At 42.9% G+C, this 15,371-nt stretch overlaps 1 protein-coding gene across 4 annotated transcripts in view; it reads left to right on the forward strand.

The window, feature by feature from the left end:
* Positions 1–9,311, forward strand: part of LOC128406794 (claudin-34-like) — a 31,169-nt gene extending 21,858 nt beyond the window's left edge. The window contains exons 1-2 of one of the 4 annotated variants that reach the window (XM_053374531.1): positions 4,486–6,743; positions 8,044–9,311. In XM_053374531.1, coding sequence (XP_053230506.1) covers positions 8,045–9,040 — 996 coding nt within the window. In that variant the 5' untranslated portion in view covers positions 4,486–6,743; position 8,044 and the 3' untranslated portion in view covers positions 9,041–9,311. Of the gene's footprint in view, positions 1–4,485; positions 6,744–7,339; positions 7,655–8,043 lie in introns of those variants that run through there. The other 3 variants (XM_053374512.1, XM_053374521.1, XM_053374488.1) reach the window with 3 other exon arrangements.
* Positions 9,312–15,371: the final 6,060 nt, after the last annotated feature.

Raw genomic sequence — 15,371 nt, forward strand, 5'->3', positions numbered from 1 at the left:
AATGGCAGGAGGGCAGGCCAGAGCTTGGTAACCATATACCACTGTGCCTCTTATTTATTTGTCCGACAAATAAATTATTATTTTAATTTCTCTATTGCTGCGTTGAATATTTCATTCCAGCTAAGCGTTAACCACAAGCAGGGTGCTACAAAACCACACTCCCCCCATTGCAGTCTATAACAGCCTGGAGGGCCACAGATGCCCCATATTCTCTGACTCTGAGATTGCCCAAAGTTTCCTTTCTATCCCTTGCTGTGCAAAAAGAAAAATGCCCATGACAAAAGTGACATTTTTGGTTCTTTGGAGACAGTTCTCCTTCTCTCTCTCTCTCTCTTCATTTAAAGGAGCCTCATCCCTTTTTCCACCCAACTTCCTCCTGCACACAGCTTCAAGATTTCCATGAAGAACTAACTAACTAACCAACCAACCAACCAATCAATCAACCAACCCATAATTGGAATTTACGAGATGAAGGAGATAATTTATTTTTATATAATGAAAATAGATGGGAGGATAAGTTAATTGCGCAAGGCAAGAATATATAGGATGGCAAAGATCAAAAGAAACAAAGATTATGATTTGGGTTCTTAAAATAACAACACATGCCTCCTCTGGATTTCAGAACAAATATGTCTCTCTCTTTTTAAATTACCCAAACACTATAATGCAAGGAGTTGTAGTGACAATGCAGTGAGATTCTACTCAGAGTAAACCTATTGGAATGAATGGGTTTGAATTAGTTGTGTCCTTTAGTTTTTGCTTTTTATCTTGATAATACCTAATTAGGGGCAGGGATTGGTTTGGTTTCTTTCTGCTCTGGTTTTTCATTAAGCATTATGTTGTGTTGGTGTTGTTAAAATTCCACAAATTGCACATTAGAAGGGTCTTTCCATGTGGCGTTTGCCTCCTAGGATGGGTCATAAGGAAAGGGTTAAAATAGGTGTGATGTGATTGGCAAGTGAGAATGGAAGGGGGGAATAAAAGTTAGAATGGGAGGTTTGAAAGTCAGTTGAGGTTTGGGAGTTGGAGAAGGAAGAGGGAGGAAGAGGCAGTGGGTTGGTCAAGTTGTATTGTGAGAGAGAGAGGGATTGTTAGGTTGAGTCAGATAGCAAGTTGGAATAATCAGTTTGGAGTTGTTAGGAACTAAGATGAAGAAACTGAGAAGAGAAAAATAAACTGCAACCATACGCTTGTCCCTGCATTTAAAAATAAACTTGATTATTTGTTAATGTTAACAACTGTCTGGACTCCGTGTGTCCCCGTGAGAAACGGGGTGGTGGCAGCCAAGAAAGCAATCACAGTGGTGCCACATGTGGTGGGAGTGAGAAAAGATGAAAAAAATTTGGGACTTAATATATAATGAACTGGCTCTGAGATTGGCCAAAGTTTCCTTTCTCTCCCTTGTTGTGCAAAAAGAAAAATGCCCATGACAAAATGTGACATTTTTGGTTCTTTGAGAGACATTTCTGCTTCTCTCTCTCTCTCTCTCTCTCTCTCTCTCTCTCTCTCTCTCTCCCTCTCTCTCATTTAAAGGAGCCTCATCCCTTTTCCCACCCAACTTCCTCCTGCACCCCCCACCCCAGCTTCAAGATTTCCATGAAGAACTAACTAACTAACCAACCCATGATTGTCATTTACGAGATTAAGGAGATAATTTATTTTTATATAATGAAAATAGATGGGAGGATAAATTAATTGCGCAAGGCAAGAATATATAGGATGGCAAAGATCCAAAGAAACAAAGATTATGATTTGGGTTCTTAAAATAACACCAACACATGCCTGCCCAGTGGATTTCAGAACAAATATGCCTCCGAGAACCTCCCATTCCCAGAGTTCCCTGGGAAGTTGTGGCATCTCTTTCCAGAGGCAATGGAGTGCGCCTCTGGGGGGTGAAATCAAAGCTTTTCAGCAGGCACTAGAGGGAAAAATGTAGGAGACGCCTGTGAGAAGCCAAGTTACAGGGAACCAGGCAGAGGCCTTCTCAGTGGCGGCACCTTCTTCATGGTGATCCACTACTGCTTTAAGGGAGGTCTTGGAATAAGTAGATTTCTTGCTGATCCAAAACACCCACCCACCCCACTCACACATGAAAACAAAGACCACCACAGCCCAACCACAAATGAATAACCACACCCTAGGCCAACCCCAACTCTCTCACTACCAAAGGAACACAAGCGAACAGCAAAGAACCTGCACAAATAACGCTGACACCAAACCCTACATATAGGAAGGAAAATAGAAAAATCGCCACCCGACCCCACCCCACCCATCTTTCCCCCCTCCACCTCTTTCCCCTTTTCTTCCTAATGTCTCAACAAATGAAAATGATTTGTCAAAGTGTTACATGGGAGGGGGGAAACATGAGAGAGAGACATTGCACACTTTTGTAAATCAACAAAATCTTTAATAAATAAATAAATAAATACATACTAGTTTTGGGGAGAGGAGTGCATGCCTAGGGCACAAAACAGCCTGGCACCAGCACAAGGCCAACAAACACAAAAAGGAAAAACATCAATGGGGTACACGCCAGCTGGGTAACCCTAGCTTCTACTGAGAGCTCCTCACCCAACGTGGGAAAAACTGTGAAGCCAGCCCATGCCTCTACGTAGCTCCATCCTTATTGTCGATATTGCCATATATCAATATATTCCAATATTTAGCAGTTTGCTATTCCCTGTTGCAGGGAATAACATGTATGATGGTATGTTTTGGGCTTTCCTCCATCTCCACTTCGCAGGATTCCTCTGGAATGACAAGATCACTTGCACAGCTTTCCTCCATCTCAATTGCGGATTTCTCTTGAATTACTAGATCCAGCAAAGAACCACAATTCGAACAAGTAGTTAGACTCTGGCTTTTCACCCCACTTCCTGGGTTAATCACCACTACAGTTTCTATTAGAGATGTATCTGTTGCGGTGGTCCTGATGCAACATCTCTCCATCCCAACAAATGCTGCACTCAGCAGCTGGAAACCTGCAGCGATATAGCCTAGATAAATAGAAGGTCCAATATGCTGCTCGCTGGGAATTTGAGGCAATTCAAAAGTTTCAGGGAAGTCAATTTTCCCATTATGTAAGACAGCAGACATGTTCCATACCACAGAAATCAGGACGAGTATTCCTGCAGATAAGTTCAGCAGAGCTCCAAGCCTAAAAAAGCGTACGAGAAAATCCTTATGTTTCCCAGGCTCGAACACATTATAGAGGGCAAATGACTGTAATCCAAGGGCCGCTGAATTCTTAATGGAAGCTAAGACCATTAAATCCTGAGCAATAAAAATTTCCCTCGGGAGGGTTGGATGTTGCTCATTGAGATCTTCACAATGGTAATAAGAGTTGCCATCATTAGAAGGGTCTTTCCAAAAGCAGGCATCCCAGATTCCAATCCAGATGTTTCCAGAGCTGATTCCCTTGATGTTTTCCACACGCCACACTCTCCAGTTGACACTGAGTGTGGATGCAATGCACACCAGCAAGGCCAAAATATCAATTAGGAATGCGGATAATTGGAGGCAGGACACGAATCTCAGCCACCTGACCACCAGGGAGCCTTCTTTCACCCGCAGGGGGGGTTTGGCCAGGAGGGGACCCAGGAAGACATTGGCAGACATCCTGGAAACAAAAGAGAAGACAAGATGCAGTGAGAGAGGGAATAACAAGCATGTCTAGTCATTGAAGGACATCCTCCCTCCTGCATTCTTCCTTCCATGCACAGAAAGAAGCAGCAAAAGAAAGAGTTCCCCTGCTCTCTCCCACCCCCTGGTTAGGTAGAGACATCTGATCCAGAGAAGCCGACACTCATACTTTCTTCCAGCACACTGCTACTGATTTAATATACTGTTGCATTGTTCCTGTGAAAATGGCCAGAACCTCAGCAACCTGTTGTGGATGGGAAGCTGCTCATGATTTTCATTTGTTGAGACATTAGGAAGAAAAGGGGAAAGAGGTGGGGGGGGGGAAAGATGGGGGGGTGGGGTCGGGTGGCGATTTTTCTATTTTCCTTCCTATATGTAGGGTTTGGTGTCAGCGTTGTTTGTGCAGGTTCTTTGCTGTTCGCTTGTGTTCCTTTGGTAGTGAGAGAGGTTGGGGTTGGCCTAGGGTGTGGTTATTCATTTGTAGTTGGCTGTGGTGGTCTTTGTTTTCATGTGTGAGTGGGGTGGGTGGGTGTTTTGGATCAGCAACAAATCTACTTATTCCAAGACCTCCCTTAAAGCAGTAGTGGATCACCATGAAGAAGGCGCCACCACCCAGAAGGCCTCTGCCTGGTTCCCTGTAACTTGGCTTCTCGCAGGCGTCTCCTTCGTTTTTCCTTCTAGTGCCTGCTGAAAACCTTTGATTTCACCCCCCAGAGGCGCACTCCATTGCTTCTCGAAAGTGATGCCACAACTTCCCAGGGAACTCTGGGAATGGGAGTTCTCGGAGGGGCATAGGGGGTCTCCTAACGGCTCTCAGCACTACAGCTCCCAGAATCCTTTTGGGGGAAGTGTTTCAAGGTACCAAATGGCTTTTAAGTGGATGTTGGGCGTGTAACGTCAGCTGTCATGCGTTCCCCATCCACTGGATGTCAGGATTTCCTAACAAAAACCTCCAAAACAAAGCCACGCTCCTTTCTACCCCCTAAAAAAAGACCATCAACTGGAGAAAATGTGGTTTATCTGCTGGTATGATTGGTACAAGCTGAAGCGGGTGTCAGAATTGTAGGCGAGAGAATTGTAGAACGGAAGAGTTGGAAGGGACCCCATGGGTCATCTAGTCCAACCCCCAGGAATGAGGGAACCAAGAAGGGTCAGAAGTGAGAGAATGGACCCAATATTTGTCAGAATGGACCCAATAATAATAGGAAATATGCTTTTTTAAAGAATAGATTTGAATGCCAGCTTATTCATTCCATGCACATTTTTGAAAGGGGGGTGGGTGGGTGGAAAGAGTGAATTCATCACCAGGGGGCTTCCAAGTCCTGGCAATTCACTCCTTGCATTTATTTAATATTTGAAGATCCCTTCTTGCTTCAACTTTGGTTTTGGGGACTTTTATTTTTTATACAAGATAAAAACACAAATAAATAAGACAACCATAATGATTTAGTTAGACCCTGCCCATCCGGCTGGGTTTCCCCCTCTTTTAATTCTAATAGAGCATTAGAGTTCTGGTATAAAAGAGGGAAGATAAGTTGCAGCTAAGGGTGGAAAAGAAAAAAAAAACATTCTAGGAAATGGGATGGGAAGCAGATAATAGAAAAGGGGGGGGGGACTTACTATGTAACGAATCCTGATGTGCAATTTGTGGAATTTCAACAACAACAACACAACAAAATACTTAATAAAAACAAGAACAGAAAGAAAGTAAACCAATCCCTATCCCTAATTAGGTATTATCTAGATAAAAAGCAAGAACTAAAGGACACAACTAATTCAAACCCATTCATTCCAATAGGCTTACTCTGAGTAGAATCTCACTGCATTGTCACTACAACTCCTTGCATTACAGTGTTTGGGTAATTTTAAAAAAGAGAGACACATTTGTTCTGAAATCCACTGAGGAGGCATGTGTTGTTGTTATTTTAAGAACCCAACTCATAATCTTTGTTTCTTTTAATTTTTGCCATCCCATATATTCTTGCCTTGCGCAATTAACTTATCCTCCCATCTATTTTCATTATATAAAAATAAATTATCTCCTTAATCTCATAAATTCCAATTATGGTTGGTTGGTTAGTTAGTTAGTTAGTTCTTCATGGAAATCTTGAAGCTGTGTGCAGGAGGAAGTTGGGTGGGAAAAGGAATGAGGCTCCTTTAAATGGAGAGAGAGAGAGAGAGAGAGAGAGAGAGAGAGAAGGAGAACTGTCTCCAAAGAACCAAAAATGTCACTTTTGTCATGGGCATTTTTCTTTTTGCACAACAAGGGAGAGAAAGGGAACAATTACAATCTCAGAGCCTGAGAATATGGGGCATCTGTGTCCCTCCAGGCTGTTATAGACTGCAATGGGGGGGAAGTGTGGTTTAGTGGTTAGAGCAGTGGACTGGGACTGGAGGTTTCGGATCATGCCCCACAGCCAGGCCATGTTCCTCTGGCCTCATGAGGAGCCTCTTTTGTGGGGCTAGCGAGTCGGGGCCTAGGTCACGTGGAAAGGGTCTTGCAGGGTGCGGCCTTCATACCCCACAGCCAGGCAAATTTATTTCATACCACACCATATGGCAGCCATTTTGTCTTTTGCTATGTTCTCATTGGTAGCCAATTGGTGGACTGGCCCATGTAGCACTTTCCCAAAATTGGTCTGGCTCCGTATAAGGCAGCTTCCTCTGTTCTTATCATATGAAATAACCCACTTTGTATATTAATAGGAGCACAGGATGTTCTGCATTTATATCCTAAGGGGTGGGGCGAATCTCATGAGCGATATGTCCAAATGTGTTTTTATGCTTGGGGGGCTGCTGTGTCGCTTGTTCCTGAACCTTTTCTTCCTTCCAAATGCCCAGAAGATCCATTGCACACCTTGACTTGCATGGAACCTCCTCTCTCTTATTTTCTCAGGGAACCAGAGTGGGAGAAGGAGGAATGAAGGAAAACAGAAATCCGGCCTGAGAACGGAGGTCCCTGTCAAGAGAATGGCCAAGATCTCCTCAGGTGAGGATGAAAGGGGAGGCAGGGAAAAGCAAAGAGCCCCTGAAAACATCCCCCCACTCGGGAAGAACTTGTCAGCCAAACCCCTGCACGGAAGTGTATCTGCATGAAGACGGTCAGCACTTTTCTATTGGATGGGTGTCACTGAGCAGAGCTTGCAATGGAGATGGTGTATCCGGATTAAGTGGGGGAAACAGAACGGGAGAGCATTTGGGTGTGGAGGATGTCATGCAGATACAGAACTGGACTTGCGTCTTTGATGGGGTGAGCTCCCGCTGCTCGGTCCCTGCAAGCAACACAGGAAGCAAGCAACACAAATATTTTGATGGAAGTGTCTTAGGAAAGCGATTTTAAATCATGGGCACCTAGGTTCTGAAAATGGTGTTGCCTGTATTGGTGTGAGTGATGGGGTCCCATGGCACAAATTCCATGTAATCCCAGTGCAAAGGAAAAGAGCTAAGATCTTCTCCCTTGCTATTATGTCCAAACAAGATGGGATGGGGAAGAAGGATAGGTTTGTAGGGAGTCTTCAATAATTTTGCCAAGGAGATTCTTATGGTTCAGGGCCTCATGCTATTAGCCTTTCTTGTACATGGAGATCCTTTATGAAATGGATTCAGGGCCATCAAACAAATCTGTACTGAGATACACATACTGTATCACCATTTTTACTGCTGGAACCGCTCTCAATCTGACTTCAGGAGGAACGCGTTTTTACTGCGCAGTGTCCTGGAATAGACACTCTGCATTGGGAAAGAAGGGAACTGAGTTCCCTCCCATTTTCCACTTCCTGATGTTCCAAATGACCAGTACCCTGGAGTTATGATTTGTGGTGTTGTCAGGATTCTAACTGGACTGTAACTGACCTAAGAATTCTGCAGAGCAGTTGCTGCTGTGGCTGGCCGGCTGCTCAGGCAAACGTCAGCTCAGTGGCCAACAGCTCAGTCTTCTTGAGGCTCAGGAGCACCTAGCAAATACCTGCGCTGTTCCTGGCACGCTAGACTCTAGCTGAGGAAGGCATTTCACGTAAGTTTATGGCTTAAACATTCCTCACTATGCCATAGCTGTGTTTATGCTCCGTGGAAAAAGATAGCTGCAGTAGCAGATAGCAGAACAGCGAAACATGAGCAGCTTCCCATCCACAACAGGTTGCTGAGGTTCTGGCCATTTTCACAGGAACAATGCAACAGTATATTAAATCAGTAGCAGTGTGCTGGAAGAAAGTATGAGTGTCGGCTTCTCTGGATCAGATGTCTCTACCTAACCAGGGGGTGGGAGAGAGCAGGGGAACTCTTTCTTTTGCTGCTTCTTTCTGTGCATGGAAGGAAGAATGCAGGAGGAAGGATGTCCTTCAATGACTAGACATGCTTGTTGTTCCCTCTCTCACTGCATGTTGTCTTCTCTTTTGTTTCCAGGATGTCTGCCAAGGTCTCCCCTGCTCCCCTCCTCTCCAAACCCCCCATGCGGGTGAAAGAAGGCTCCCTGGTGGTCAAGTGGCTGAGATTAGTGTCCGGTCTCCAGTTGTGTGCATTCCTGATAGATATTGTGGCCTGGATTATGTGCATTGCCTCAACAGCCGTTGTCAACTGGCGAGTGTGGCGTGTAGAAAACATCAAGGGGATTGGCTCTGGAAACATCTGGGTTGGAATCTGGCAGGTCTGCTTTTGGAAAGACCCTTCTAACGACGGCAACTCTTTTTGGCATTGCGAAGATCTCAATGAGCAACATCCAACCCTCCCGAGGGAAATTTTTATTGCACAGGACTTAATGGCATTAGCTGCCATTATGAATTCAGCGGCCCTAGGATTAATTTCATTTGCCTTGTATAATGTGTTCGAGCCCAGAAAACATAAGAATTTTGTGTTAACCTTTTTCAGGCTTTCAGCTTTTCTGAACTTAGTTGCAGGGATACTCGTCCTGATTTCCGTGATATGGAACATGTCTGCCGTCTTACATAATGGAAAAATTGTCTTCCCAGAAGCTTTTGAATTGCCTCAAATTCCCAGCGAGCAGCATATTGGACCTTCTATTTATCTAGGCTATATCGCTGCAGGTTTCCAGCTGCTGAGTGCAGCATTGGTTGGGATGGAGAGATGTTGCGTCAAGACCACCGCAACAGATAAATGTCAAATAGCAACTGTAAGGCTGATCACCCCAAGAAGCGCGGCAAAAAGCGAGAGTCTAACTACTTGTTCAAAGTGTGGTTCTCTGCTGGATCTCGTAATTGAAGAGAAATCCACAGATGAGATGGAGGAAAGCCATGCGGAAGATTTTGTCATTCCAGAGGAATCCTGCGAAGAGGAGATGGAGGAAAGCCATACACCCCAAAGCTCACCTGAAGGACATCAAAGCCCACCTGATGTCCCCAAACATACAATTATATATGTGATTCCCTACAACAGGGAGTGGTAAACTATCAGATCCAGATCCACACAGATCGCTCCATACACGGATGGATCTGCGTGGATCAGGATCTAATAGTTTTGTTTTGGGACTTCAGGTGGGCTTTGATGTCCTTCAGGTGAGGAGGCCCTTTTTTATGACTAGCAGTTATTTATTTATTTATTAAAGATTTTGTTGATTTACAAAAGTGTGCAATGTCTCTCTCTCTCATTTATTTTCCCCCATGTAACATTTTTACAAATCATTTTCATTTGTTGAGACATTAGGAAGAAAAGGGGAAAGAGGTGGAGGGGGGGAAAGATGGGTGGGGTGGGGTCGGGTGGCGATTTTTCTATTTTACTTACTATATGTAGGGTTTGGTGTCAGCGTTGTTTGTTCAGGTTCACCTGAAGCGGGTGTCGGAATTGTAGGCGAGAGAATTGTAGAACGGAAGAGTTGGAAGGGACCCAATGCGTCATCTAGTCCAACCCCCAGAAATGAGGGAATCAAGAAGGGGAAGAAGTGAGAGAATGGACCCAATATTTGTCAGAATGGACCCAATAATAATAGGAAATATGCTTTTTTAAAGAATAGATTTGAATGCCAGCTCATTCATTCCATGCACATTTTTGAAATGGGGGTGGGTGGGTGGAAAGAGTGAATTCATCACCAGGGGGCTTCCAAGTCCTGGCAATTCACTCCTTGCATTTATTTAATATCTGAAAATTCCTTCTTGCTTCAACTCTGTTTTGTGTGTGTTTTAATCTTTTATACAAGATAAATACACACACACAAAAATAAAACAATAATAATAATAATTTAATTAGACCCTGCCCATTTTCAGCAAAAATCTGACGTTCTGGAATTCACTCAAAAGTGGTGCCAAACTGTTGCAAACGATCCCCTGAAATGCTTTTCGGTGGAAACGGATGGGTTTTTATCATTGAAACAGAATTAGCCCTCGACATCTGAACAATTAAAAAAAAAAAAAACCCTAAGCCGCGCGGTCAGAATTTCAGCAAATATCTGACATTCTGCAATTCATTCAAAAATAGTGCCAAACTGTTGCAAATGATCCCCTGAAAGGTTTTTCGGTGGAAACAGATGGGTTTTTATCATTGGAAACAGAATTAGCCCTCGAGGTCTGAACAACTTTTTTTTAAAAAAATCCCTAAGCCGCCGTGCGGTCACAATTTCACCAAAAATCTGGCGTTCTGCAATTCACTCAAAAATGGTGCCAAACTGTTGCAAACGATCCCCTGAAATGCTTTTCGGTGGAAACAGATGGGTTTTTATCATTGAAACAGAATTAGCCCTAAACGTCTGAACAACATTTTTTTGAAAATCTCCCTAAGTCGCGAGGTCACAATTTCAGAAAAAATCTGACATTCCTCAATTCACTCAAAAATGGTGCCAAACTGTTGCAAACGATCCCCTGACAGGTTTTTCGGTGGAAACAGATGGGTTTTTATCATTGAAACAGAATTAGCCCTCGAGGTCTGAACAACATTTTTTTGAAAAAATCCCTAAGCCGCGCGGTCACAATTTCAGCAAAAATCTGACGTTCTGCTATTCACTCAAAAATGGTGCCAAGCTGTTGCAAACGATCCCCTGACGGGTTTTTCGGTGGAAACAGATGGGTTTTTTATCATTGAAACAGAATTAGCCCTCGAGGTCTGAACAACTTTTTTTTGAAAAAACCCCTAAGCCGCGCGGTCACAAGTTCAGCAAAAATCTGACGTTCTGCAATTCACTCAAAAATGGTGCCAAACTGTTGCAAACGATCCCCTGAAAGGTTTTTCAGTGGAAACAGATGGGTTTTTATCATTGAAACAGAATTAGCCCTCAAGGTCTGAACAACTTTTTTTTGAAAAAATCCCTAAGCCGCGTGGTCACAATTTCAGCAAAAATCTGACTTTCTGCAATTCACTCAAAAATGGTGCCAAACTGTTGCAAACGATAGCCTGACGGGTTTTTCGGTGGAAACAGATGGGTTTTTACCATTGAAACAGAATTAGCCCTCGAGGTCTGAACAACTTTTTTTTGAAAAAATCCCTAAGCCGCGTGGTCACAATTTCAGCAAAAATCTGACTTTCTGCAATTCACTCAAAAATGGTGCCAAACTGTTGCAAACGATAGCCTGACAGGTTTTTCGGTGGAAACAGATGGGTTTTTATCATTGAAACAGAATTAGCCCTCGAGGTCGGAACAACTTTTTTTTTGAAAAAATCCCTAAGCCGCGCGCTCACAATTTCAGCCAAAACCTGACGTTCTGCAATTCACTCAAAAATGGTGCCAAGCTGTTGCAAACGATCCCCTGACAGGTTTTTCAGTGGAAACAGATGGGTTTTTATCATTAAACAGAATTAGCCCTCGAGGTCTGAACAACTTTTTTTTAAAAAAATCCCTAAGCCGCGCGGTCACAATTTCAGCAAAAATCTGACGTTCTGCAATTCACTCAAAAATGGTGCCAAACTGTTGCAAACGATCCCCTGACAGGTTTTTTGGTGGAAACAGATGGGTTTTTATCATTGAAACAGAATTAGCCCTCGAGGTCTGAACAACTTTTTTTTGAAAAATACCCTAAGCCGCGCGGTCACAATTTCAGCAAAAATCTGACGTTCTTCTATTCACTCAAAAATGGTGCCAAGCTGTTGCAAACGATCCCCTGCCAGGTTTTTCGGTGGAAACAGATGGGTTTTTATCATTGAAACAGAATTAGCCCTCGAGGTCTGAACAACTTTTTTGGGAAAAAATCCCTAAGCCGCGCGGTCACAATTTCAGCAAAAATCTGACGTTCTGCAATTCACTCAAAAATGGTGCCAAGCTGTTGCAAACGATCCCCTGACAGGTTTTTCGGTGGAAACAGATGGGTTTTTATCATTGAAACAGAATTAGCCCTCGAGGTCTGAACAACTTTTTTTGGAAAAAATCCCTAAGCCGCGCGGTCACAATTTCAGCAAAAATCTGACGTTCTGCAATTCACTCAAAAATGGTGACAAACTGTTGCAAACGATCCCCTGCCAGGTTTTTCGGTGTAAACAGATGGGTTTTTATCATTGAAACAGAATTAGCCCTCGAGGTCTGAACAACTTTTTTTTGAAAAAATCCCTAAGCCGCGCGCTCACAATTTCAGCAAAAATCTGACGTTCTGATATTCACTCAAAAATGGTGCCAAGCTGTTGTAAACGATCCCCTGACAGGTTTTTCGGTGGAAACAGATGGGTTTTTATCATTGAAACAGAATTAGAACTCAAGGTCTAAACAACTTTTTTTTGAAAAAATCCCTAAGCCGCGCGGTCACAATTTCAGCAAAAAATCTGACGTTCTGCAATTCACTCAGAAATGGTGCCAAACTGTTGCAAACGATCCCCTGACAGGTTTTTCGGTGGAAACAGATGGGTTTTTATCATTGAAACAGAATTAGCCCTCGAGGTCGGAACAACTTTTTTTTTAAAAAATCCCACAATTTCAGCAAAAATCTGACTTTCTGCAATTCACTCAAAAATGGTGCCAAGCTGTTGCAAACAATCCCCTGAAAGGTTTTTTGGTGGAAACAGATGGGTTTTTATCATTGAAACAGAATTAGCCCTCGAGGTCTGAACAACTTTTTTTTGAAAAAATCCCACAATTTCAGCAAAAATCTGACTTTCTGCAATTCACTCAAAAATGGTGCCAAGCTGTTGCAAACAATCCCCTGAAAGGTTTTTTGGTGGAAACAGATGGGTTTTTATCATTGAAACAGAATTAGCCCTAGAGGTCTGAACAACTTTTTTTTGAAAAAATCCCTAAGCCGCGCGGTCACAATTTCAGCAAAAATCTGATGTTCTGCAATTCACTCAAAAATGGTGCCAAGCTGTTGCAAACGATCCCCTGCCAGGTTTTTCGGTGTAAACAGATGGGTTTTTATCATTGAAACAGAATTAGCCCTCGAGGTCTGAACAACTTTTTTTGGAAAAAATCCCTAAGCCGCGCGGTCAAAATTTCAGCAAAAATCTGACGTTCTGCAATTCACTCAAAAATGGTGCCAAGCTGTTGTAAACGATCCCCTGACAGGTTTTTCGGTGGAAAGAGATGGGTTTTTATAATTGAAACAGAATTAGAACTGGAGGTCGGAACAACTTTTTTTGGAAAAAATCCCTAAGCCGCGCGGTCACAATTTCAGCAAAAAATCTGACGTTGTGCTATTCACTCAAAAATGGTGCCAAGCTGTTGCAAACGATAGCCTGACAGGTTTTTCGGTGAAAACAGATGGGTTTTTATCATTGAAACAGAATTAGCCCTCGAGGTCGGAACAACTGTTTTTTGAAAAAATCCCACAATTTCAGCAAAAATCTGACTTTCTGCAATTCACTCAAAAATGGTGCCAAGCTGTTGCAAACGATCCGCTGAAAGGTTTTTCGGTGGAAACAGATGGGTTTTTATCATTGAAACAGAATTAGCCCTCGAGGTCTGAACAACTTTTTTTTGAAAAAATCCCTAAGCCGCGCGGTCACAATTTCAGCAAAAATCTGACGTTCTGCTATTCACTCAAAAATGGTGCCAAGCTGTTGTAAACGATCCCCTGACAGGTTTTTCGGTGGAAACAGATGGGTTTTTTTCATTGAAACAGAATTAGAACTCGAGGTCTGAACAACTTTTTTTTGAAAAAATCCCTAAGCCGCGCGGTCACAATTTCAGCAAAAATCTGATGTTCTGCAATTCACTCAAAAATGGTGCCAAGCTGTTGCAAACGATCCCCTGACAGGTTTTTCGGTGGAAACAGATGGGTTTTTATCATTGAAACAGAATTAGCCCTCGAGGTTTGAACAACTTTTTTTTGAAAAAATCCCTAAGCCGCGCGGTCAAAATTTCAGCAAAAAATCTGACGTTCTGCTATTCACTCAAAAATGGTGCCAAGCTGTTGCAAACGATCCCCTGACAGGTTTTTCGGTGGAAACAGATGGGTTTTTATCATTGAAACAGAATTAGCCCTCGAGGTCTGAACAACTTTTTTTGGAAAAAATCCCTAAGCCGCGCGGTCACAATTTCAGCAAAAATCTGACGTTCTGCAATTCACTCAAAAATGGTGCCAAGCTGTTGTAAACGATCCCCTGCCAGGTTTTTCGGTGGAAACAGATGGGTTTTTATCATTGAAACAGAATTAGAACTGGAGGTCGGAACAACTTTTTTTGGAAAAAATCTCTAAGCCGCACGGTCACAATTTCAGCAAAAATCTGACGTTCTGCAATTCACTCAAAAATGGTGCCAAGCTGTTGTAAACGATCCCCTGACAGGTTTATCAGTGGAAACAGATGGGTTTTTTCATTGAAACAGAATTAGCCCTCGAGGTCTGAACAACTTTTTTTTTGAAAAAATCCCTAAGCCGCGCGGTCACAATTTCAGCAAAAATCTGACGTTCTGCTATTCACTCAAAAATGGTGACAAACTGTTGCAAACGATCCGCTGAAAGGTTTTTCGGTGGAAACAGATGGGTTTTTATCATTGAAACAGAATTAGCCCTCGAGGTCTGAACAACTTTTTTAAAAAAAATCCCTAAGCCGCGCAGTCACAATTTCAGCAAAAAATCTGACGTTCTGCTATTCACTCAAAAATGGTGCCAAGCTGTTGCAAACGATCCCCTGACAGGTTTTTCGGTGGAAACAGATGGGCTTTTATCATTGAAACAGAATTAGCCCTCGAGGTCTGAACAACTTTTTTTTGAAAAAATCCCTAAGCCGCCCGGTCACAATTTCAGCAAAAATCTGACGTTCTGCTATTCACTCAAAAATGTTGCCAAACTGTTGCAAATGATCCGCTGCCAGGTTTTTCGGTGGAAACAGATAGGTTTTTATCATTGAAACAGAATTAGCCCTTGAGGTCTGAACAACTTTTTTTTGCAAAAATCCCTAAGCCGCGCAGTCACAATTTCAGCAAAAAATCTGACGTTCTGCTATTCACTCAAAAATGGTGCCAAGCTGTTGCAAACGATCCCCTGACAGGTTTTTCGGTGGAAACAGATGGGTTTTTATCATTGAAACAGAATTAGCCCTCGAGGTCTGAACAACTTTTTTTTGAAAAAATCCCTAAGCCGCGCGGTCACAATTTCAAGAAAAATCTGACGTTCTGCAATTCACTCAGAAATGGTGCCAAAATGCTGTAAACGGTGCCCTGACAGGTTTTTCGGTGGAAATAGATGCGTTTTTATCATTGAAACAGAATTAGCCCTCGAGGTCTGAACAACTTTTTTTTGAAAAAATCCCTAAGCCGCGCGGTCACAATTTCAGCAAAAATCTGACGTTCTGCAATTCACTCAAAAATGGTGACAAACTGTTGCGAAAGATCCCCTGCCAGGTTTTTCGGTGTAAACAGATGGGTTTTT

The sequence above is a fragment of the Podarcis raffonei genome, chromosome 2, assembly GCF_027172205.1.
Source record: "Podarcis raffonei isolate rPodRaf1 chromosome 2, rPodRaf1.pri, whole genome shotgun sequence".
Classification (NCBI taxonomy): Eukaryota; Metazoa; Chordata; class Lepidosauria; order Squamata; family Lacertidae; genus Podarcis; species Podarcis raffonei.